Here is a 25,907-nt window from a genome sequence, read left to right on the forward strand (position 1 = left end):
GCTGTCGAGCGTGAATAGAATTCAAACTCAACTCATGGTCAGCGTGAGCATACCTGCCAGAAGAGTCCTTCAGTAACTTGTGCATGAGAACTCACACATGCCTGGGACTAACAGGACACACGTAGGTGTGTTCCTGCGTGATGCTGCTTGCAGATTCCTTCTGTGGCCATTAGATTTGTGTACTTTCCAGCCAAGCATCATTTGAGCACATTGTTCATGGTACCACCCCAAATCTTGTGAGCACTTAACTGGTGGCTGGATGCTTCAAATGTGAGAATAGAGGTGTCCTGCTTGACCTCCTCTCTAACAGAGACAGATATTATAGATGTATTAACCTTTATACATTTATTATTATTTTACACAAATATTATAGATGTGTTGTAACTTTTTTATATATTTTAATTTCTTTATATTTTAATTTGCTATACAAAATAAGAAGAAATGCTTTTTAGACATCATGTGGTTTCAATCTCTACAAAACTATTGGAAGGTAGTTTATTGGCCTTTACTATGTATTAAGGTAATCCTTTGAGATTAAGACTATATATGCTCTCAATAAAATTCTTTTGGATCTTTGTTTAAGAAAGTACCATGAATAGCTCACTGGATATATAGGAATCTGTGTAGTTGAGTATTTTCAAGTGCAATAGTTTCACAGCATGAATAGCTTTATAAAGAAACTGACAGCTAGTTTGTTATACCAATGTAATACGGTATAAAGGTTTTAAACTTTGATTCCCTCTTGCTATATAATGGCATATGCTATATAATTAGACTTTTAAAATAAAAGATAACATAACATTAAGAATATGAAATTATTTTTTATGCAGGATGAGGAAGAATTTTTACTAATGGTGAATGAAATAATGGAGGAACAACAGCATCTTAAGGATAGATTAATAACACTCAAAACAGAGGTTACAAAATCCCAAAATGAAGTTGAGGAATCAAGGAAGAAATTATTAACCCTTAATAGGTAATTACTAACTGTATTCGGGTATAATAATTAGTTTAGTAATTTCAAAAGAGGTCAACACTTTAGATGCTTGGACCTTTTGTGGGAAGTCAGTTGTCATATTGGATCAGGCCTGAGGTCAGTGTAGTCCAGTGATCCAGTCTCCAGCAGTGGTCAGCACCAGATGCTACAAAGGAAGGTGTACGAACCTGTAGTGGGTAGATGTGGGATAATATGCTCCCCACCCCCATTAGGTCTCATCCTGGTCTCCCATAGTTAGAAATAGTTAAACCTTGAATTTTTGATTAATGTCTTCTCGTGATTTTTAGAATTTTTTTCTGTTTGCACAGTGCTACACTCAGTGCCTCTCAGGTATTGCATATCTTGAGGGAAATACTAATTATAAACTGCTTTCTTGTCCTGCTTCTGCTGCTAAATCCTCTTCTGTGGGAATGGTTCCTCCTTTAGTTTAGTCCATCTTGTCTTCATCAATCCTGCTTAATCTCTGTGCATATATTCTCTTTTAGCGTCTCCTACTGAATCAATACATGATCATTATTAGCCATACATTATCAGCCATTGTTCAATCCAGTGATTCGTCCTTTTTGGGGATAAACATGTATGTGTTAGCTAAGAAAATTTGTGAAATATTTCTCATAGTATACTTTATTCATAAAAAAGTTCTAAGAATTCATAATTTCAATACTCATCTATACAGAATATATTGTGTAACAATAATTATGATAAATTAGTTTTTGACTGCTCACTATTAGGATTATTATTTAGCCACTTATATTTTTACAGTAAATTGATTAGGTGACCTTGAATTGTATTTCAAGTAATGCTAGGAGAAGATACTATATCAGTTCACGGTTTGAAGGGAAGAAATCTTCATGAGCAGAAGTATGGGCTGTGATTGTAGTTGATGGATAGTAAGTGTGTGCTAAATTCTGAAAGCTTGAACTTTGATATACCAAGACTGTTATTTTCCGCCCCTCTGGTATTGGTAAAAGAATCCATGTTTGAAAAATGACTTTAACGGTCTGCTTAGCTTTAATTCCTTCTTGGTGCTAATGCATTATATAGGACTTCAGATCATTACAGTACCAAGTAATTACCTTTTAATAGATAATGTAGACTACAGTAGAGAAATACTTATGGTTTCTATTAGTACATGCCTGATTGGTTTCCAAGTTGTGTAGTTATATAATTTTAATAATGCCAGTGTTTTAACCGTTTCATACCTTTTGTATGGTTGCAGGGAAATGGGTAAGTTGCAAAAGGAAGCTATATCTATTGAAACCTCTCTGGAACAGAAGAGATTAGAGAGACATAATATGCTTCTTGAATGCAAGGTCCAAGATTTGAGAATTTCTGTCTTATTGGGGTCACTGGATGAAATCAGTGAAGTAGAGGTACTGTAGAAAATACTTATGAAAGATGTATTATAGCAGAAAACATATTCCTGAAGTAAAATGTTTTTTTTTCCTAATGGCTGACTGTCCTGGTTACATAATAATGTAAAATAATATAGGCACTGGCCAAATCCATCATTATGCAGCCAATAGAAGGGGCTATCACACATTTTTACACGCAACCACATTGGCAACATCTTATTGAAAATAATAAAAGCTTCATAATACAAAGGCATTGCCCTATCAACATTGCAAATAAACATTTAAGAGGATGCATAAAGACAAAACTATTATTGCAAAAATGTAAAACCTAGGGGTTTAGATAGAAAATCATTCAAATCTGAATTTCATCCTATTGAGGACTCCTCCTTAGATGATATTCTGACATTTCTCCCCTATCCTAAATATGAATATTCTCTAAATCTGAGCTTCCTTCCTCCAACAGGTATAGAAATAAAGTCAAATAAATTAGAAATGGAATATACTCTTAGGAATACTTATGACAGTTTCAAGTCCTCCCTCCTCACTTTCATAGTGGGCAGGGCCACTCAGAGGATTTTGGGAGTCTAGGGCAAAATCTGAAACTCGGGGCCCTCCACCCTTCCAAAAAAAATCACCACTGGGGGGAGACTGGTCAGGGGGTTGGAGGGCAAGCTCACCCTGCAGTGGCAGCTTCCGCTCTCTGTTTGAGAGGGCCTCCAAACCAAGTGACGGTGAGACTCCGTGCCAGGTTGCAAAGCTACTCTGTTTCCTCCCCTTCCCCCCCGAAACAGGTGCCCCAGGGCAAACTGTCCCTCTACCTGCCAGGTGGCTGTGTCAGCAGGATTGCCTCTGCCCTTCCCCCTCCCCCCAACTGCTGTGAAGAGTAAAAAGTCTTTACCTTTTTCTCAGGAGAGAGAGTGAAAGGGAGGAAGGAAATTTGCAAGGAAGCTCCCTGGATCCAGTCTTGGGAAAGCTCCTCTGGGTGAGGATAGGTAGAAATGGGTGGGAGAGGAGGAAGGAAGAACAAGGGGACAGGGGCATTCAGTGGAGAGAAAGGGGTTTGGAGGGTACTCATGGAATGACTACATTGGCGGAAAGGAGATGGCATATGGTGAGAGGGGGCTGTGGCTGTCATGGAGTAGGAACAAGGTGGATAACTTTGAGGGGACGTAGTAATGTGTCACTGATGTGTGGAATATGGGAGGGAAAGTAATGGGGTATTGACAATGAGGAAGATGGAAGCAGCATGTGAGGACTGGGACACAGCTGAAGTCGGTAATTGTTGACCCAGGCTTGCAATGAGTAGGAGGCAGTCTGCTTGTGCTCCTTGCCCAGCAGCCTAAAAAGAAAGAGTGGTTTTTTTTTTTTCTAAGGACAATTGACTAGAAGGGGTGTTTTCTGTTGACTGATGTCCCTGGGAGCCTTTCTTGAAGGGGGATTTTAAAACTCCCTGGAAAGCCCATTCTGACAGACCAGAAATGGAGTTAGTCCATTTTAAGTGCACTCTGGACAAATCCACTTCTGCTTTCATGTTAACCCCACAACTGCACGTGCTGGATTCTTCAAACTTCATAGAAAGACAGCATTTTCGACTATTAATACCTCCTTCTAATCAACTAGTAAACCATAATGTTTGATTACAAAAGTGTATTAAATTAGGAAAGGAAAAGTTGCTCCATTTTTCTCCCTCATTCCATGTCATGTAGACTTTGTTCTTTTTAAAAACTAAGAAGATCACTATATTTCTGAACTTAAAAGCCCTTCATCTGTGTTACAGCTGGGAACTGAAGCAGAGAGCACTGAGGCTACTGCAGATATCTATGAAAGAGAGAGAGCAATTCAGATAGACTACAGCAGTCTAACAGATGATCTAACGGTGAAGCCATTTGTTTTATTTACTTTATAGTACTATATAATGACGCTTTCATGCATTCTTCAGCATAATCTTAAACAAATGTTTTGACTGAAAACTAGTAAGCTTGAGATTTGATAGCGGCCATTTCCTGTTAGACATCGTGACTTTTTAGCATTAGTATATGTGCATTTTATCGATCAGAATATTCCACTTTACAAAAAGTGCATGCTATAATTTAAAGTTAAGTGCAAATCTAATGGAGGAGGAACAGAAATTCCAATTTTCCTTCATACTGTTACATTCATGGGGCCCTGCAACAGAAGTCACATACCTGGCCACAGAACTTTCAAGAATAGTGTTTGGCAGATAAGGGCCTTGTATCAGTTTCCCGGAGCCTTGCATTCCATAGACCAGTGGTTCTCAACGGGGGTACACGTACCCCTGGCGGTACGCAAAGGTCTTTCAGGGGGTACCTCATCCAGATATTTGCCTAGATTTACAATAGGCTATATAAAAAGCACTAGCGAAGTCAGTACAAACTATAATTTCATACAGACAATGACTTGTTTATACCGCTCTGTATACTATACACTGAAATGTAGGTACAATATTTTATATTCCAATTGATTTATAATTATATGGCAAAAATGAGAAAGTAAGCAATTTTTCACTAATAGCATACTGTGACACTTGTGTATTTTTATGTCTGATTTTGTAAGCCAAGTAGCTTTTAAGTGAGGTGAAACTTGGGGGTACGCAAGACAAATCAGACTCCTGAAAGGGGTACAGTAGTCTGGTAAGGTTGAGAGCCATAGCTGTAGACCAAGGATATAAATACCCTGTCTTCTGTAAGAATCCTTTGGATCATCTGTTCATCTTCTGGAGAGGTTGCAGAACCAGTCTTTCCCTTTCTCCGTCATGTTAGTTTTCATGAAAGAGTTGTAAATAGTTAAGTGGAGTGGCTTAGATCGTTGAGTGTATTATGCACTCAATCTTTTTTTATGTTCTTGTTCAAGATGACCAATCTGTTGATAAGAGTTAAGATACTTTTCTTGTCCCTCTATATTCCCTACTGTACAACGGCACAAAAAGGGTGTTTTATATCTCAGGGAAATGTGCTCAGGCCAATCTGCAATACCTGCAAGACCTTGCCCCAAAGGACCAAAAATCTTTTTCACAACTTGCTACTGCAAGAAGCTGTAGTAGTGAGTCTGGAAGAGCTTTTCCTAAAAAATTCTCCCCTTACACAAGCAATGTGGCTGCTAATCCTGCTTCAGAATACCAGGCTCGAAGGAGTTGGTCATCGTTTTGTAAAGGTCTTTTATAAAGATACTCAGGAACAATCAAAATTGGTTCTGAGGGCTAAAGATCCTACCTAGCTCTTCAAATAGAGCTAAGGAAAACACTTTTACAGTATCAGAAATTCTTCTTCTCCAGCAGAATTGCAGGGAATGTCACCCAGAGCTCAAGTTGCTTCACATAACAACAGAACTGTTTGGTTTAAGCCTTATATGATTGGATGTCGTGGCCTGTCTAAGGAGTTCAAGGCAGAATATTAAGAGACCAGACCTCTCTGCTAGGAGGTGTCATGCTGCCAGATGGAATTGATTTAAAAGGTTTTCTCAAGGCAGAGGCCTTTGACCATGCTTCTTGTCCATTTTATTTCAGTTTAAATTATCTTGGGCATTTAAAAAAAAATGTTTATTCCTGACTATTGCCAAGGTTTGTTCGGCTGCTGTTTCTGCTTACTGTGTCCTGATGTAAGGGACACGTGGTATATTTCCATCTGTGGTGAACCAGTTTGTATAGGGCCCTCTTGTCTGGGAGCCTGCTGATTCTCTTCGCAAGTAATCCCCTTTTATGGCTTTTTGTCTTCTACTTAGGACCTACAGTCTGATAAAGAGATTGAGGCTCATCTGACACGACTGCAGCAGCAAATAGTATCCAAAGAAAACGTTTTATTCAAAACAGCTGCACCAAACCTAAGAGCATTAGAGAAATTGCAGACGGCTAAGGACAAGTTCCAGGAATCAGTAGATGGTAACACTGAATCTTCCTTATTAGTAACCATTTCTGTGAAAATTTTCCATCCTGCATAATCCTTATGCTGAAACCGGTCCTATTTTTTATTTTTTTTTATTTTTTACTCCTTTCACATATTTGAGTATTTCCTTTGTGTTTGTATCAGAGACTTACTACTAGAGGCCCTGTGTTTTTCCTTAGTTACACTTTTATACTGCCATTTCATATTAATAATCTTATTTATAAAATGTTGCATCTTATTCCAAATTATTTCTTTAAAATTTTGTGTTCCATCATTAATTCTGTTTGTATCTTCACCAAAAATACCTTTGTAAGCAAGATATAGTATATTCCTTGATAAGAGGTTTTATTACATTTCAGAGATGACTGATTTGCTAAGAATTTTCTGCTAATTTCCTTAGAAGAAGCAATCCATGTATCAGTTACCATATCTTTTCTGGAGCTCAAAACACAAACATTACTGCAAAATTAGTGGCGTGCTGTAAGTAGCACATTACTGAGAGTGCAAGGAATTCCACTGCCACACCCAAATATAGACTTATAAACTGCTATAGAGTTTATCCAATCTAAATATACAACTGTGAACAACCTGTGCTCAGGCAGAGCTCCATCTCTTCACACATCAGTCTGGTCTTGTGTAGGGAAAACTGGAAACATCCAAACAATTTTCTAGGTTTTCAGTCTCAGTAGCTGAGCGCTGGGAGCAAACTTAAGACATTGCCATGTTGCTCATATATACACTGAAGCTGTTTTCCGTTTATGTTGCAATACAGATTTCTCTAGTAAAATGCTTATTAGCTAAGATATGGATTACTAAGAGAATTAAACTAATTATAAGTTTATTATTGTGCACTTCCTGCAAAGCTGAAGTTCAATTATTCTTTCATAGCTTTTGAGGCCAGCAGAAGGGAAGCCAGGATATGTAGGCAAGAATTTGAACAGATGAAAAAAAGAAGATACGAGCGTTTCAGCCAGTGTTTTGAGCATGTCTCAGTAGCTATCGATCAGATCTACAAGAAACTCTGCAGAAACAGTTGTGCTCAGGTGTGTAATGTTTTCAAGTACTTGGTTTAAAAAAAGTGTACTAGCTTACTTTCCCTCAGTTGATAATTGGAATTATAATACTGAAAGTTTCATTAACTAGAACAGTAGAATTCATTCACTTTTATTTTTTTTAAACTCTCCAAAGATAGGTTATGGTTTCAGTCTTGGACATGAAATTTATGCAAACGGACTAGAAGACAAAGATCATTAGGAGAATCACAATTATATGAAGTGAAGAAAAGATAGTATCTACCAGTCTGCAGTTACCTACAGCTTTCTTTTGTGCAAGAGAGGGATGGATAATGCGTTCACTCTTTTGGGAGTTTATTTGATTTTAATATCACGAAGGATGCATAAAGTATATTCATTACTTTTGGTTTTTAAAGGAAATACTATTGGTTCACAGATCTAATGGTGGGTATAGCAAACATCCAGAACATTCAGATATCCATATAACCAGTTAACAAGACTATTTTAGATATCTGAACCCTAGCATTTTTGTTTTAACACTCCCTACACTTCTCTAAATAAATGTGGGGGGGAACCACTCTTACATATACCCAGTTCATATCAGTATAATTAGTTCTATAGTTCTTTATAACAATTGCTCCTCTGTATTAACTCCTCATCAGTCATCTAGCATGTACTTCTGAAACTTCTAAAAGAAAAATATTACCAGTCTTTCAAAGTAAATTATAGGAAATCTCAGACACAATTTGTGCATATCAAGTTCAGCAAATTTTTAAGTATTTCTGCAGATGAGTTCAAGTTTTGCTTCATACCACAGACACATTTCCCACACTTATTCTCCCTCAGAAAGAGCGTGAGAATTGAATTGTATACAGGAGATCTAACAACATAGATCTTCGCAGCGATAACAGATATATCTTCTTGTGCCCAACATACAAGATATCTTTTCTGGCCTCCTAAAACCCAAGTTCATACCCTTTCTTACTGAAGGAGGCCAGGGAGTTAAAGTTGAGATCACTCAGCAGTGTTAACCTCTGTGCAAATTTATACCAGCAGCATAGCAGTTAGCAGTCCCTTACTTGTATTTTAAACATAGTGGGCTAGACCCAACAACAGATGTACTATAGAGAGTGAGTTGGAATGATATGTAGCCTCTGACTTAATTTATACAGTCTCCTGTATGGCTGTTTTTAAAGAAATGTTATAGCCATTTAGCAAGATTTTACTCCGTCATTTGTTTTAAAAAAAAATTAGTGCAAGACAGATTAGAGGTATGGCAGAGATTGGTGATGAACTAAAACATAAGAAATGTGTTTAATTCCTGCATACCTTCATAATTTAGCTGGGCCGGCCAAGTTTAGGGGAAACATAATTATTATAAACAAGTAACACTGGTGAGAGAGCTACTTTACCTGGTAAGTTTCAGAGTAACAGCCATGTTAGTCTGTATTCGCAAAAAGAAAAGGAGTACTTGTGGCACCTTAGAGACTAACCAGTTTATTTGAGCATGAGCTTTTGTGAGCTACAGCTCACTTCATCGGATGAAGTCGGAAAGGCTTTGCTTTGTCTGCCTTATCCTGATCCAGGAGCTGGTTCCTCGAGAGTTCCCCACCAGCAGGGAGTCTGACAGCCAGGCTGCAAATGTCTTGAAAGATGAAACAAAAATTAAGAGAGCCTGTCAGTAACCAAAGGCAGTTACATCAGGTCAGCAGCCTGGCACAGGGAAGCCATAAGCAGGACCAGCTGAATCTACCATTGGCAGAGCATGGAGTGGCTGAAAAGGCCATTTGCATGTATGCCATCCCACGGTGCAGGTCTCATCAGTCCCACCCCTATCCCCTCCTGTCAGGTCTCCTTTCCTTAGCCCTAAGGGAAGTCCGGAATTCTGCATGGAGAGGAGAAGAAAGGAATCTCCCTCAGGAAGAAATTCCCTCTTAGGCTACAGAGCTCTTGGATTTGGCATGAAAAATGCCTTTACTGTAGAGGCTGCCATCTTGTAAGCCCCAGGAAATGGCTGCAGTGTCCCTTACAGGGATTCTGTTCACACTCAAAAGATAAAAGAGATGCCTGTTAATGGAAGAGTTTTGCAGGTCTCTTCATCTGACTCAGGTTCCTAGTCTCACCTCCCCTAAGGAGTAAAAATTAAAGGAGAAAGGGGTTCAAGAAATCACCTCAAACTTAGGAGAATACTGGCCTGTTTTTCTATGGACAGCAGTTCCTCTGACTGATCACCAGAGAGTGCCAGAGCTAATGGCTCTTCACAAGATTTTAAATGTGGAAAGAAAAAGCATGGTAAAAGGAATATAAACTATTTACATCTGGTTCTTTTTCATCTTCCTCCTCCATTTCATTTTCATTATGAGCATTGCCCTCCCCCCCGGTAGAAAATCCAACCTAAGTCCAAGAGAGAAATAAAGAAGTCAAGGATCACCTTCACAGGAGGAAGGTTAATTCAGTCTCAGAGTCTTTGCTGCAGGATGAAGTGAAGCAAGAGGATCTTTTGCCAACTGAATTATTTGAGTTGGATGAGCTAGTGAGAAAAAAATGGTGGTGGAAGAAGAGACGACTAGTACAGAAATTACAAAAGTTTTTTCCCCAACTTGTTCAAAATCTGAACCACCCGTTCCCCTTCGTGTCTTTTGGGGGAAAGTAATTAAGGCTGAATGGGAAGCACCAGCAAAGTCTGTGAGATTGTCCAGGCATGCAAAAAAATATTCTATAGCATGCACCATAGCAAAAAAGCAGATTGTGTCTCTTCCCACAGTGGACAGAGCAGTTTACTGAAACTAGTCAAAGACATTGCTATCCCAAAGGAGAGGGACTTTTTTTCCCCAAAAGAACCCAATGACTGCAGAATGGAAATATCACTGTGCCCTAATGAGGCTGCATCTTCCTCTCTGAGAGCTTCTGCTGCAGCACCATGTTTTGCAAGAGCAGTACTCACCTAGACAGACAGTTTGGCAGTCAGGGGTGCTAACTGCTAAGAAATCACTTCAGTTAGGTTCAGAGTTAATGAACATCTTAGTGCCTTCAGCATTCATAGCTGATGTAACCAGGGGTGCTTCTGAGGTTTTCAGCACATGCTATGGCCTCCAATGTGGCACCTCTGTTTAAGATTCTGGAAGGGCGACAGACAAGTCAAAATCACATTAGCAGCTTCAAAATATTCAGAAGGTTGGTTATTTGAGGAGCCATTAAACAAAGTGGTACTGGATTCTTCAGATAAATCAAAAAATACGTTACAAAACTCTCAACTCCAAATCTGGGAAAAGGGATAGCTGGCTTTATTTCATGTCTAAATATTCTTTTTTTGGCTGTTCCTCTAAGTATGGAAGGCAAGACTACAACAAAAGCAAATAGAACAAGTCTAAGCCTGGAAAGGAGAGAGACCAGTCTTCCTGCAGTGTTTCCAACACTAGAAACAATCCATGACTACAGTCAGGAGAGTTCTGACGAACAGCACCTAAGGGGAGGACTGTTAAAAATTCAAGAACCAATGGTCTGTCTCCACATTGGACAGATGGGTGCTGAATGTGGTTTGACAGGAGTACATCATAGAATTTTGAAAGACTCTGAAGAATCATTTTCTCTCTTCTCCAGTATCTTCAAATCTGCGAAATAGGTGTGATCTGTAGTCTTTAGTATATTATCTTTCGGGAATCTGTGTAGTAGAGAGAGTTCCCAAGGCAGAGATGTTCTCTGGCCACTACTCAGTTTTTGTTTCTGGTACCCAAGAAGTCTGGGGAGGACAGAGAAGTATTGGAGACCAGATTCAGTCTGGAGATCTTTAAGTCCATAATGGTGACCATCTGCCAGAGGGATTACCTCACATCAGTCAATTTGAAAGAGACCTATCTTCACATGCCAGTTCACCAGGTGCACAGGAGATTTCTGTGATTCACTTATGGGACTGATAATTTTCAATACAAAGTGCTGCCTTTTGTATTGTTATCTGCGCCTCAAGCATTCACAGAAGTCCTCAGTGTTCTGGTTGCTATTCTCAGGCAAACGGGGATACAAATACACTCTTTACTAGACAACTTTCTAATCAGAATCCTGTCCAAAGAGAGATCCACTCAAGTAGCAGTCCAAACGTTGCAACAGCATGGATTATAGTAAATTTTGGAAAGAGTCATCTTCAGCCATCTCAGTGCCTCATTCATCCTGGAGTGTTGATAGACTCAGAGGCCCATCAGATCTTTGTCAGCCAAAATACAGGGCAAGATCAGATCAGCAGTTACCCTTTTGAGGGCATCCTAGGCACCCTAATGAGTGTTCTAGGGATGATCATGTCATAATGAGTTTTGTAGGAATAGTGCCAGGGGCAAGAATGAATGTGAGGATTCTCCAGAGTTTCCTACTGTCCCTTCCTTGCTGTTTTCTGACTTTTCCATCTCAGAAAGTGAGCATTCTATCACTCGTATTGAAATCCCAGGATTGGTGGATGAGCCCAGATTGATTCCAGGAAGGTTGGCCATGGCAGAGCCAGAGAGATCTTTCATAACAATAAATGTCAGTCTGGAAGGATGGGGAGCATTCTCTGAGAAGTCGGTGGCTGTAGGGACATGGTTCTTCTTGGAACAAAAGAAGAGCGTACATTTTCTAGAGACAAGGGCAATAAAGTATGCTGTTCAGCAACGCCCCAGCATTACCGAATGGTGGTCTTCTGGTAATGGCGGACAATGTCAGTGATGGCATACATAAACCATTGAGTGGAAGGGGAGAGGACTTAGGTTAAGGGATCTACAAAAGGAACAGTATCATTGCTGCAGTGGGCAGAGGCTCATCTACTGTCTATCAGGGCCTTGCATATCAAGGGCATCCATCCAACAGTGGGCACCAGAGCTCACTCAGTACGTGGGCAGAGAAGGGGCATTGAAATCTGTAAAACTGCAACTTGGTTAAACATTGACTAAGTTTTACAAGATGGATACTCCTCTTCAGATGATGCAGCCTTTGACAGGTGGGTCTTGCATGCTGTGGTGATTCCTTTGGGTAAGGGAATCCTTTCTCTGATATTTTGTTCTCTCCCTAGGAATTTTTGTCATTGCTAAGAATATCCCACACTGAGGATCTGTGGACCTATCCCTGAAAGAGAATGGGAAAATTTTGTGGCAGCTTACCTGAAAATTTTCCCTTCTTCAAACAGATCTGGCCCTCCCTGAAAAAGGCCAGCCTGTTTTAACTCATGCTTACAGTTTTCTGCAGTAGTTAAAATTTTCTTGTTATTCGTAATGTTCTCTTGTTGAATATTTTTTGCAAGATGAGAGATTTGGTTTTTTAATTTCCTAGTCCACAGGACCTAGCTATGGAAGCATCTTGAAACTGAGATTGTCTACTGAAGGTGGGGACAAGTCCCTCGTCAGCTGTCCACCTAGCTTTGTTTCTGCCCCCTGTAGGTACAGACAGGCAATGACCCATTGCCAATCTTTGGCTCTTTCCCTTCAAAGAAGGGAAACTTTTCAGGTAAGCAACCATGAATTCTCCCAGTTTGAGGAAGTTACTGCTAAAGTAAAATTTGTGACAAACCTCTGGAAAATATCTGTATTCAGTTCTGTCAAAAGCCTTCTCCATCTCCAAGGAAGTCAGCTAAGCCTGGAGGCCTCTAAAATGCCTAAAGCAGGGATGTGAGGCAAGTATCTGGTGTTGAGCAGTGAGGAGCAGCTGAAGATAAGACATTCTGATGCCCTGAGAAGAAGAGTGTACAGGCAAGAGACAAAAATTTAAGACAGAAGCCTAACATTTATCTTCAATAGGAGAATGGAGCAGTCAGAGCCAGAGACTTCATGGTTTTAGTATGAAAGAAATAGCTAAACTATGAGATCAGTATGTTATTTATATTTGTAAAATTCAGTCAGTTTCATTTCAGGTTATTTAAATTTGGTGGGGGGGAGGGGGCAGACTGAGTGGGCAACAGTTGTAGCACTGCTTGTGCCACATAACACATCCCTTTATATACGTCAAACATTCATATTCTGGGATAGAGTACTCCTGGAACCTTGGAGTTTTATGCCACCAGACTGGATTGGATATCATCTCTGTCACCGCGGCTGCTACTCTGAAACCAGTCTTATACCAGAAATTTCTTTAGATGAAAGTATATAACACCTTTCTTCTAATAGAGCTACGACACTAATGGGAAGTTTTGTCAAAACCCTATGGTCCCTGCAACTTATTCACAAATTAGTTTTCACTAACTTAAGGATAGAAGCTGTTATTTTATATGGTTTTCAAGGAGTTATTAAAAGGGACATCCCATTTTAGTATTTATTTTGCTATCTGTCATCTTATGCTGAGTAGGAAAGGTTAGCCCAGTCTGTTCGATTTAATTGCTAGAATTAGTATTGTGCTACATCTATTTGTAGACTGGTGTCATATTTTGAAGGAATCTCTCTCCTTTTATGTGCTTTGTATACTAGAGCTCATGTGCACAGAAACCTTGCTTATGGTAGTATCCTTCTCCTTCTATTAAGAAGAATATGATCAATTCCAATTTGTCCCCAGAGTCTCTTTATCTCTCATCCTTTGTTTGCCTTGTACATAGTTTGTTTACAGTAGTTAGTCAGTAAGTAGGTGTTAAGTAGTGTTAGTGAATTAGAGTTCCAGTGGTGTCTTAGCCCCAGGCGGTGCATGCACCTGTCTCCAGGTTTTAAGCCTTGTTCTGCCTGCAACAGACCTTGGCCCATTAGCAACCCACATAGCAGCTGCCTAAGGTGCTTGAGGGAGTTGCATGTAAAGGACAAGTGTCGTATTTGCAAGAATTTTTGTCCTAGAACTCAAAAGGAGCGCAACCACCTACATCCCTTCCGGTCAGTCTGGTTGCGAGTTACCTCAGACCGCTGGGTGTTTGGCATTGTATCTCTGGGCTACACACTACAATTCTTTCCTACCCTGCCAGAAGGGCAAGGTGGTACAAATCCTGACAGACAACACCGCCGTGTTTTACATCAACAAGCAAGGCAGAGCCCAATTGTCAGCCCTCTGCCAACAAGCTCTCCATTTGTGGGACTTCTGTGTGCAGCATGCCATTCATCTTGTGGCTGTGCCCCTTCCCAGGGCCAGAAACATGTTAGCAGATCACCTCAGCAGGTCCTTCTCTTCTTGCCACAAGTGATCACACTGACCACCTCTGGATGGAGTGATCTTCCAAAGGTGGGGACCCCTCTTCTCCTCCCACCCCCCCCAGTGGTGGACTTGTTTGTGTCCTGACAGAGCATGAAGTGCCATGTGTTCTGCTCAACTCAGGGGATCAACATAGGCTCCCTGCCAGACATCTCTTTGCTCTAGTGGTCAGGGGGCTCTGATGTATGCCTTCCCACCAGTGCCCTTAATCCACAGAGTCTTCATGAAGATCAAACAGGACAAAGTGAAGGTAATTCTGATAGCCTCAGCTTGGTCTTGCCTGCACGGGTTCGGCATGCTGTTGGACCTTTCAGTGGCCACCCTGCTGCAGCTGCCTCTCTGGCCAGATCTGCTGTCCCAGAACCACGGGAATCTTCTACACCCGAACTTTGCAGCGCTGAATCTGACAGCCTGGCTGCTACATCGTTGAATGCAGAACAGGAGTACTCAGTCCATTATCCAGCAGGTCCTGTTGGGTAGCAGAAAGCCCTCCACCAGGGTGACCTACCTGGCCAAACGGAAAAGGTTCTGGAGTTTGGACCAGGGTATCCACCCCGAGCAGGCCCTGCTGCAGTCATTGTTGGACTATCTTCTGCATTTCTTTCATCGATTAAGGTCCACTTGGCCGCTATTTTGGCCTTCCATCCTCCGTTCCAGGGCAGGTCTGTCTTCGCTCATGACATGATGGTCCTTTTTTTGAAAGGTCTGGAGTGACTCTATCCCCACATTCCCTCCTTAGGACCTGAATCTCATGCTATCGTGACTCATGGGTCCCCCCTTTGAGCTTTTGGCTTCCTGCTTCATCCTTCTACTCTCCTGGAAGGCTTCTTTCTTGGTGGCAATAATGTCTGCCTGCAGTGTCTCTGAGATTAGGATGCTTACCTTGGAGCCACCCTGTATGGTATTCTACAAAGACAAGGTCCAGCTGTGACCGCACCCAGCTTTTCTGCCCAAGGTAGTTTTGCAGTTTCATACAAGCCAGGACATATAGTTACCCATGTTCTTTCCAAAACCTCATAAGTCAGAAGAGGAGTGCAAATTGCGCTCTCTGGATGTCAGGAGAGCTATAGCCTTTTACATTGAAAGGGCTAAGTTGTTCCATAAGTCGACACAGTTGTTCATTGCAGCGGCGGACAGGATGAAAGGTCTTCCAGTGTCTGCCTAGAGATTTTCATCATGGATCACCGCCTGCATCTGTTTCTCTTATGATCTGGCGAAAGTGCCTCCACTGGCGATTGTAACCGCCCTCTTGACTAGGACGCAAGCCTCGTCAGCAGCCTTCCTGGCCCAAGTTCCTATTCATGATATTGGCAGGGCCGCTACCTGGTCGTGCATCCACATATTTACGTTTCATTACCCAGCACTTACCCAGCAGGCCCAACACAATACTGGCTTCAGTAAAGCAGTGTTGCAAGTGAACTCCGAGCCCACCTCAGTGGTATACTGCTTGTGAGTCAACTAGAATGGAATTGACATGAGCAAGCACTTGAAGAAGAAAAAAACGTTACCTACCTTTTTGTAACGGTTGTTCTTCAAGATGTGTTGCTCATGTCCATTCTACTACCCCCCCTCCTCCTACTCTGTCGGAGTTATCAGCAAGAAGGAACTGAGAGGGCGTAGGGCCGGCGTCGTCTAATATACCGGTGCGTGAGCACAGCATTCCAGAGGGCACCACTGCCAACCCTATGGGTACTACTAAGGCAAAAATTTCCGACAAATGTGCACATGGGCACACACACTCCTAGAATGGAAAGGACATAAACAATACATCCCAAACAAGAGTTACGAAAGACAGGTAACTGTTTTTTAACACTTTGCACGGGTGCTGTTCGTTTTGTAACAGCCTATAAATATGAAAATTACTTCATTTACTTTATTGTCCAAGTAAAATGAAAAAAAAAATGAAAAGTACAATGAGATTTTTTTTAAGTGAGTCTTTAAATGATATTGGTAACAAAGATAAGGAACAGTGTTGAAAATATGACTAAGATGACAGTCTGCCTTAAATGGTGGTTCTTTGATTATGATGTCTGTCATATCCCAAAGGTTTCACAAGATTTTTCAAGAACCACATTTTTAACAATGTCTCTCTTAAATACAAATACAGTTATTAACTACAAATCAGCCAAAATGTCAAATTTAAACTTTAAAATACAAACAATAGCAACCCTAAGCTAAACATGTCACGTGTTTCAGTATTAACAAAATATTGGGGCATGTGTTTCAGGCATTCCTCAGTCCCGAGAACCCTGAGGAACCATATCTAGAAGGCATTAGCTATAACTGTGTGGCTCCTGGAAAACGCTTTATGCCAATGGACAACTTGTCAGGAGGTGAAAAATCTGTGGCCGCACTGGCTCTTGTGTTTGCAATACACAGGTAATATGGTGAAATAAATTTTACAATACCATCTTTTTACTAATCTTTGAGCATCAGTGGTGTGGAACAAATGTAGCATAGTATTATCAGAAGGCAGTTTGAACATTTATGTCTAAAAATGTATTTTACATTCCTGTTCTGTTCTTGGCCTTACTATTCCTTGGTCAAAATTTTATGGGACAAGCTAAAACCGCAAAATATTAGTATATCTATATAAAAGTAATTGACTCTCTCTTATTTTTAAGTTTCCGCCCTGCCCCTTTCTTTATTTTGGATGAAGTGGATGCTGCACTGGATAACACAAACATTGGCAAAGTAAGTTATTCCTTCTGTTCTCTGAAATTAATTTACAGATAATCTAATGATATAGTGGTATTCTTTTGCAGAAGGGTAGTTGTTTAATTTAGGGAGGGACAAAGAGAAAAGTTCAGTAATTCTCTATTAGCATAAATCAAAACAGACTGCATGAGGGACAAATTTAAGAATATTTTGAGTGATTATTCCTGTGTGTATTCCACATGTGGGTACACATGCACTGTGGGACCGTCTGGAAATTTTTAGTAAGCAGTGCCCATTGGTCCGCACATGCACACAGGTATGTTAGAGTTACTGTTGTTGTCATGGGGTGCTCCACTCACCACCGGTCTGGCGCCGCCTCCTCTCGGGATTAGCTCGAGGGTGACACACCCATCCATGGTTTGCATGACGTCGCTCTGTCTCTGATCTGCAGCTCTTCTTCTTCCAAAACCCTCAGTATCTCTTCTGTGACTCAGCCCTCTGGCTAGGTCACTCAGTGGTCCCTTTCTGGGGTAAAAGGTCCAACAGGGCCTATTTGCAGCCCTGTCTTTGGGCTCAGTTCACACAGTCCTTAAACAGTCCAACAGGGCCTATCCCAGTACCCTGGTCTCTCTCTCTCTCTCTGCAGCCCTCCCTGCGCTTGCTCTGGCATCTGTCCCTTTAGTCCTGACCCCGGCTTTCCAGCTGGGTCAGTCTCGGTTCAGCCCCCTTCCAGGGTAAATACAATTTCCAGTACAGCCCCTTACTTGGGCCTGTTTAAACTCCCCAGTGGCTGTTGGGGGGACCCAGGCCCACCCACTACTCCAGGTCCTGACCCAGGGACGCTACAAATAGCAGCCCCATGCTGCTTCCTTTAGCCCTGTTGCTATTCCCTGGGCCACTTCCCACATATCTGGTTTCCCCCCGTCTCTGGGTTTGCCAGCCTGCCAACTCCCTCCACTCAGGGAGTGAATACAGCCTGTCTGTAGTCCTTTCTAGCTGCCCCTCCATTGCCAGCTACCTGCTTTCTGCCCAGCTGCGTCTGGCCAAAAAACCCTGCCTCTTCTTCCCCAGCTGAGTCTGCTTTCATTCCTTCCTTCCTCCCCAGCTCCACCTCCAGGTGAACCCTTGTGGAGTTAATTAACCTGTCTAGCCAACTTAATCCCTTTTACTCTTCTGTGATGTGGATACCTCATCTCAGTTGTATTGCATTAAAAAAGAAATTCCAGATTTTTTTTTTAATCTACTACTCTACCCATTGAGCCAGAGTATGGTAGGGGTCTGAGATGTATAGTGATGAAATATAATAATATGCTGAATATATAGCCACAACTGTAATTTTAATGTACAAATAAATACTTGAAGATCTTAATGGAAGTGTATGACATGAGATTAATCTGTGAATTGTTGACGACATGATCTGTTCAGCAAGCCTCCAGTTTAGGGTCTCTAATGATCAGGCCCTACTTGGCAGATACAGATTCAACCTGTGGGACTCCATTGGCAAGTTTGAAGGAGCCTCCCACAGGATTGGGCGGAGAAGTTCGCCACTCTAATAGATGAAGGCAAGGCGGTAGCCGGGGTGTCCTCCAGATGGCCTGGGATGCTACGGACTTGGCGTCCAGGATGGTCGTCATCTCTGCAATAGCCATGAGGCATAGCTCCTGGTTACAGACCTCCGGGCTGTCCCAGGAGATGCAATCCACCCTCCAGGACCTCCCTTTCAAGGGAATCGGGCTCTTCTTGGAGTTAACTAATGCTAGGCTCTACAGTCGTAAAGACTCCTGGGCCGTTCCTTGGGTCTACATACTCCTCAGCAGGCCAAAAAGCTGTTTTGCCCCCCTGCCACCTCTGCAGTCATTGAGGTCTTGGGGTTCCCCTCAATCTGGCTCCTACAAAAAGGACAAAGACGGGTTTTAAGCGATGCCACCGGTCGTCATCTTGTCAACCTGCCCATCCTGGTTCTTCCAAGGACCAAGGCAGCCAAAAGCAGTCATTTTGAGGATGTGCCCAAAGACTATGCCCCAGTCATTGCACCAGATCCATTCCCCGACCTCTGCCCTTTTCGGTCGGCCTGGTCCCATATCACCTTGGACCACTGGGTGCTTGACACTGTCTCATCAGGCTATACCCTGCAGTTTGTAGGCTACCAACCCTTCCATCCCCCTTCCCCGTCCCTCTTCAGGGACCCTTCTCATGAGCAACTCCTCATTCAGGAGGTCAAAAACCTCCTGCACCTAGAGGCATGGAAGGAAGAGGATTCTACTCCTGCTACTTCCTCATTCCAAAGGCAAAGAGGGGCCTCAGACCTATTCTAGATCTGCATTGCCTCAACAGGTCTCTCAAAATGTTGAAATTTCATATGGTCTCCCTGGCCTTCATCATCCCGTGCCTGGATCCAGGAGCCTGGTACGTTGCCATCAATTTAAAAGATGCGCACTTCCATATTGCCGGGGCACCAGCATTTCCTCTGTTTCACATTGGGCCAGCGCCATTGCCAATTCACAGCGATGCTCCTTGGGCTCTCATCAGCTCCAAGAGTGTTCACCAAGTGTATAGCTCCAGTGGCTGCTTATCTGTGATGTCTGGGGGGTCCAAATGTACCAATACCTCAACGATTGGTTGCTAAGGGGCCAGTCCTCGGATCAGGTGCAGAGGCATCTCACGCTCGTCTGTTCCACCTGCCACAACCTGGGCCTAATAATAAATGACAAGGAGTTAAACCCCACTCCAGTGCAACACATAGAGTTCATTGCAGCCGTACTCAGCTCCACTTGGGCCAGGGTCTTCCTCCCTGAGATTCTGTTCTGAGCCACGGTAGACCTCATCTCATTTCTGCATGCTCACTACTGCCCACACCTGCCCGAGACTGCTGGGTCACATGGGAGCATGTACTTGCATGGTTTGGCACATGTGACTCCACCTCAGGCCCCTAGTGGCATGGCTGGCATTGGTCTGTGTCCACAACCAGTACAGTATGGCATACACCTGGTGGCCATCAGCACATTTCATCTGCTGGTAGACACCTGCTCTGCACTTTCTCATCCAGTTACCATCCACTTCCTATAAGGATGTGATTCTTTGAGTCTTCTCTCCAGTGACAAAACGTATAGCACTCTGCAACTTGAATCTTGTTGGATCAACTCTTACTAAATAACCGTTTGTGCCCCTGGCATTGTACTCTCTGTTACATCTCTAAGAAGGTAACAGAGGAGTCGGGGAGCTAGAGGTGCTCATGGCTGACCTTTCCTATTGAGTTTTCCACAAGGACTAGGTATCCATGAGACTACATCTGAAGTTCCACCCTCAGGTGGTGTCAGAGACTATAGCTGATGTGAAAGTCTATCTACCTGTGTGTGTTACCTTAAACAGAAAAGGTGGGTGAGGTAATACCTGTTATTAGACCAACTTCTGTTGGTGAGAGAGACAAGCTTTCAAGCTACACTGAGCTCTTCTCTCAAACGTGACGAAGAGGTCGGTGTAGCTCACAAGCTTGTTTCTCTCACCAACTAAAGTTGGTCCAGTAAAAGATATTCCCTCACCCACCTGGTCTCTCTAATATCCTGGGACCGACACTGCATTTTACCTTAAACCTCATTCTAGCAGGGAAGAGGCAGCATGACACTTGCTGGACATGCATAGGGCTCTTGCCTTTTACCTGCAGAGGAAGAGAGATTTTCAGAAGTCTCCTAGTCTTTTTGTAGTATTCATGGAACAACTGAGAGGCCATTTGTTCCCAGATACTGTTGAAGTGGAATTGAGGGTGTATTCTATTTGACTACAAATGAATGTCTCCCTTAAGTGCGGTGTGAGAGCACACTTAACTAGAGCTTAAGCAGCATTGGTAGGTTTCCTTTTCCTTTCCTACTACTGACATCTGCAGAGCAGCAATTTGGAGTTTGGTTCTTATCTTTGCGAGATATTATGCACAAGTGCAGGGGTTCTCAAACTTCATTGCACCGCAACCCCCTTTTGACAACAAAAATTACTACCCTGATTCTTGCCACCCCAGGTCGGGGGGCCAAAGCCCCACTGCCCCTGGGGGGGGAGGGAGAAACCCGAAACCCAAGGGACTTCAGCCGCAGGCAGGGGGCCTGTAACCTCAGCCCCACTGCCCAAGGCTGAAGCCCTCAGACTTCGGCCCTAGACAGTGGGGCCTGGGCTTTGGCTTTGGCTTCTGGCCCCAGCAAATCTAAGCCAGCCCTGGCGACCCCATTAAAATGGGACCCACTTGAGGTTCTGACCCACAGTTTGAGAGCCACTGCGACTAGTGCAAGCAGCTACTGCTGCAGCTTCTCTAGGCAGAGCTGTTCGGTAATCTGTGTCATAGTACTCCAGGCATACACCTCCATTTAAAGTGACGCTTTATGAATCAGCTGAAGTGCATTATACTTGGAGACAGTCACTCAAAGAAAGGGGTTATTCACGTTGTAGTCACTTGAGTTCTTCAAGATGTGTTGTCCCTATGTGTAGTACACTACCTACCCTCCTTCCGTGCTGCCTGGTTTCCCCCTACTGGGAACTGGTGGTAGAGAAGGAACAACAATGGCAGCAATCCAGCAGCCCCCTTTCTCCATTCGGTGTGGAACATGAGGAGAGCCGGAGAGCACGCACAAACCACACACACTGCTAGGGGAAAATCTCTGATCCTGAGTACTTGGAGCACATGCACAACCTGAAGTGCACTACACATAGGGACAACATATCTTGAAGAACTCAAGTTACTACAAGATGTAGCCTTATTAATTTCTGGATTAATATATTGATTGGTTTTATATTAATCATAGTGACCTGGGTGAAGAGTTCCGCCTCCTAAATGACTACAGTATCAGGATTAGCAGGGTGAGATTCATCATTAGGAATATCATTAGCCTTGGAGACTCTAGGAACACATGGGAAACAATGATCACAGCTGATGTACTTACAAATTCTCAGCTGTCCTATTAAAATCTTACTAACCTGATATCAAAAACACTGTAACAGGCAAGAAAGGTATAACATAGCATGTCTAGTCTTAATACTGGTATCACTTACATTTCCTGGTAGGAATGAAGTGTGAACCATTATTCTCTTCACTGTCATAGTCACCAGTGATTGCCATCCTGGCATCTCCTCCCCCCAAGGCGAGGATACAGCCTTTATAATGTGTTACGCTGATGCCCTCTGTTCCATGTATAAGGGTTTCAGCCCCTTTTCCTTACGTGGGTTTCCACATTCCACTAATTTCAGGGTGTCTTGTTTTTTCATAGGCTAACACCTTAGTTATCTTTATTCTCATTAACTAAGTTACTGTAGCAACTTGAGGTTATTAAAGAATCCCCCTGAAATGTTACTGTCTGGCATCTTGCGATATTAACTGGCACATTGCAGCATATTTTCCAGTCTATTGTTGCATAGTTTCCATAACATCAGCACTTTACACATTAGGATATAGAGGTGAAATATAAATATTAATTAAATATACCTAAGATCTTTTATTGTTGGCTATAACGATGATTTACCCTTTCATATTCTATGAAGGTTTGCAAATACAAATCTTAAGAAGCTAAAACTATTTTAGGCATTTGAGACAAAAAAAAAAAAAGGTTTCAAAGGAGAGGTGTTAGAAGTATTCGATATCTTCTGTAAAACACATCCCAACCATAAATGTTCTCCTCTTGAAGAATAAAGTCTTTAGCTTGTTTGTAAAAGAAATCTGTGTCAATAGGGATATTTTTAGAATTCTTTGTGAGAGTTTAAAATGAAAGAGGAGGGGTAAATAGATCTACTTTATGACTTTGTTTATAGCTATAGCACCACATCCTAGGCATCACTCCTCTTTGGAATATCCTGCATAGAAAACATCCTCACATTCTCTTTGTAAAATTTTAGAAAGAGATGTGGTTGACTAAGTTTGTTTTCTTGTGATAAAGATCATGTGTATACCAGAGCAGTGTCCTGTACTTTGAGAAGAGGCTCATTGGTTGTTTGCCTTTTGATCTAATAGTTCCTAGATTTACAACTTATCATTTGTAGTACATTTTACAGCTTTCAATTAAATATTATCAAATATTCTCTACAAAGCAGCAGTCACAATAACAGTTCTATACATGTTTGAAAATGTAGCATATTTATTAAAGCAAAACGGAAGTTAAACTGCATTCCACAGTTAGTGTAAACTTACTGGGAGGTAAATATGGAATTATGGCTAATGAAGTGTCATCCTCTTTGACACTTGGTGCCTGTCACTACTTGGCAAAAAGCAGAGACTTCCTAGGAATTTCTTTAATAATAGTTAGGGCCCTGCAAAATTCACGGCCATGAAAAACGCGTCACTGACCATGCAATCTGGTCCCCAGCATTAGAAATGTGGTCTTTTGTGTGCTTTTTACCCTATGCTGTACAGATTTCATGGGGGAGACCAGCATTTCTCAAATTGGGGGTCCTGACCCAAAAGGAAGTCGCAGGGGGGTCGCAAGGTTATTTTGGGGGGGGAGGAGTTGCAGTATTGCCACCCTTAAGTCTCAGCTGCCTTCAGAGCTGGGCAGCTGGAGAGCAGTGGCTGTTGGCCAGCGCCCCACCAGCAGCAGTGCAGAAGAAAGGGTGACAATATCATACCATGCCATACTTACTCCTGCGCTGCTGCTGGTGGCGGCTCTCTCTTCAGAGCTGGGATCCTGGCCAGCAGCTAGTGCTCTCCAGGTGCCTGGTTCTGAAGGCTGCGCCGCTGCTGCCAGCAGTAGCACAGAAGTAAGGGTAGCAGTACTGCAACTCCCCCCACAATGACCTTGTGACCTTCCCACAACTCCTTTTTGCATCAGGCCCACTACAGTTACAACACTGACATTTCAGATTTAAACAGTTGAAATCATGAAATTTGCAATTTTTAAAATCCTATAACCGTGAAATTGACCAAAGTGGACCATGAATTTGGTAGGGCCCGAATAATCGTGTAATAATTTCATACAATAAGCAACCAAAAAACCCACTAAACCCTAAGCATGTGAGCTATCATTCTCTAAGCGAATGTATGAAAATAATTGTTGCAAAATTCAGTCAGAGCAGTCAAGATTGTAATTATGTAAAATTCATTAATAACTATTTTGTATCAATATTGAGGTCTACTCAAACTCTTCTCATTGCTTCAGTTTCCTCAACTGTAAATGGTGATCTTACCTGCCATGGGAAAGACCTGAGACACCTTCAAATGACAGGACCTTTATATATTTGCCAGTGTTTTGAGTTTTCAAATTACAGAAAATAATGTTTGGAAATACTTTAAGCATATGAACAGATTAGTATCTATACAGTACTTATTGGGATCCAAAGAGTTTGGGGAAGGTCTGGTTAGTGCCAACTTCTTGGAGATCTTCTGCTTTAATAAGGCTAGAGGGCTTTAAATTGAAAATTAAAAGAAAAAACTTTCCTTAACTTTAAGTGCATATAATACTAACTCCTTATAAAAGTTGAAAACTAGTCAGGTTTTAAAATCTTCAGTTCAAAATAATTTCAACAACTATGCCTACTTATGACATAGCAGATAAAAATGTACACATAGAAGTGTGATTTAAAAAATGTTGCTTCTAATTTTCATTTAGGATTTTATCTTCTGTTGTGGTATGAAGTCTCTTTCATTTGCCTCAAATTATAAATTTAGCTCTGTGCAGTAACATTTTACAGCTGGTGAAAACCATTTTCTGCCACATAAAACAGCACAGTAATATGCATTTGTAATCTGCATCGTATTATGTAAGTGGTAACAAGCTGTAAAATTTATGGCTTATACATGGAAATCCACCTAACTTAAAAGCATTGTCAAGTAAAATGCCTTATGTTCACTTTAGAAATGTGACATTTCTAAAGTGGATTGTTTTCATATACATTTTTAAAAGCCCCAAACCTGTGGGGTCATACTGTGAACCTACATCATGTACAGTGTCTTGCTTGGCCAGTTATAGTCTCCCTTTTACCCTGCCCAATTCATTTATGAATTCTGTCTACTGAGTAATTCATTTCTTTTCCCATTGTTCCCTAATTAATTGTGATTTAAATCTGACAGAACCCACTTATCCTAAAATGTGTGGCTTTTCTTCAAAGGTATCGAGCTTCATCAAAGAGCAGGCACAGGACCAGTGTCAGATGATCGTTATTTCTCTGAAGGAGGAGTTTTATTCCAGAGCAGATGCATTAATTGGAGTCTGTCCAGAGGTACAAATAATTTTTATTCTTTTCTGTCTTGATTTCAATCAAATTAAATTCATATGGCAGTTAAACGATAAAAAAAAATTCCAGCTGCAGCCAATTATTTCTTAAGAAATGACCCCCCCCATGTTCATTTTAAAAAAAAATTCTCTAACAACTGTATCAAGAGCTAAGTGATTCAAATGCATTGTGTGCCATTCAGGAATAGTCATTGGTAATTGTTTAATAGCATTCCAGAACAAGTGATTTATAGTTAAGTGGTCCTTCTGGTAACTGCATCATCTTATAGGTAATGCTTATTTTTAATATATATGCTTGTAAACTGATTTGATTCTTCCTCCTTTCAGCAAGATGATTACATGTTTAGTCAGGTACTGACTCTGGATCTTACTGTGTATCCAGACGCTGATGACAGTGAACGAAAAGAGCAGCACAGATACAGTTCCACATTGGAATAAAACATGAAAGTTTCAGGGCCATCTGTGAATAACAAAATTGTGATTCCTACAGCCACCTTTATGACAAGTTTGTAAGCTTTTTGAATATTGCTTTTAAATCTTCTTGTACAGAAGTCAAAGAATTTAGCTTCATAGCTCTCAAAGCCATTACTTAAAATTTGGAGAAAAATAAATGATTGTATTACTTGACCTAGTTTTGTTTAGGGTTTTATGGAGTACATGTTCCT

General features: G+C 41.6%; 1 protein-coding gene across 3 annotated transcripts in view; it reads left to right on the plus strand.

Annotated features, from left to right (window-relative positions):
- Positions 1-25,738, plus strand: part of SMC1B (structural maintenance of chromosomes 1B) — a 64,051-nt gene extending 38,313 nt beyond the window's left edge. Inside the window, exons 17-26 of one of the 3 annotated variants that reach the window (XM_073316005.2) lie at positions 831-976; positions 2,217-2,364; positions 3,364-3,396; positions 4,148-4,228; positions 6,091-6,247; positions 7,140-7,294; positions 16,614-16,765; positions 17,011-17,080; positions 25,118-25,228; positions 25,570-25,738. In XM_073316005.2, coding sequence (XP_073172106.1) covers positions 831-976; positions 2,217-2,364; positions 3,364-3,396; positions 4,148-4,228; positions 6,091-6,247; positions 7,140-7,294; positions 16,614-16,765; positions 17,011-17,080; positions 25,118-25,228; positions 25,570-25,680 — 1,164 coding nt within the window. In that variant the 3' untranslated portion in view covers positions 25,681-25,738. Of the gene's footprint in view, positions 1-830; positions 977-2,216; positions 2,371-3,363; positions 3,397-4,129; positions 4,229-6,090; positions 6,248-7,139; positions 7,295-16,613; positions 16,766-17,010; positions 17,081-25,117; positions 25,229-25,569 lie in introns of all 3 variants that reach the window. The other 2 variants (XM_073315998.2, XM_073316012.2) reach the window with 2 other exon arrangements.
- Positions 25,739-25,907: the final 169 nt, after the last annotated feature.

The sequence above is a fragment of the Lepidochelys kempii genome, chromosome 1, assembly GCF_965140285.1.
Source record: "Lepidochelys kempii isolate rLepKem1 chromosome 1, rLepKem1.hap1, whole genome shotgun sequence".
Classification (NCBI taxonomy): Eukaryota; Metazoa; Chordata; order Testudines; family Cheloniidae; genus Lepidochelys; species Lepidochelys kempii.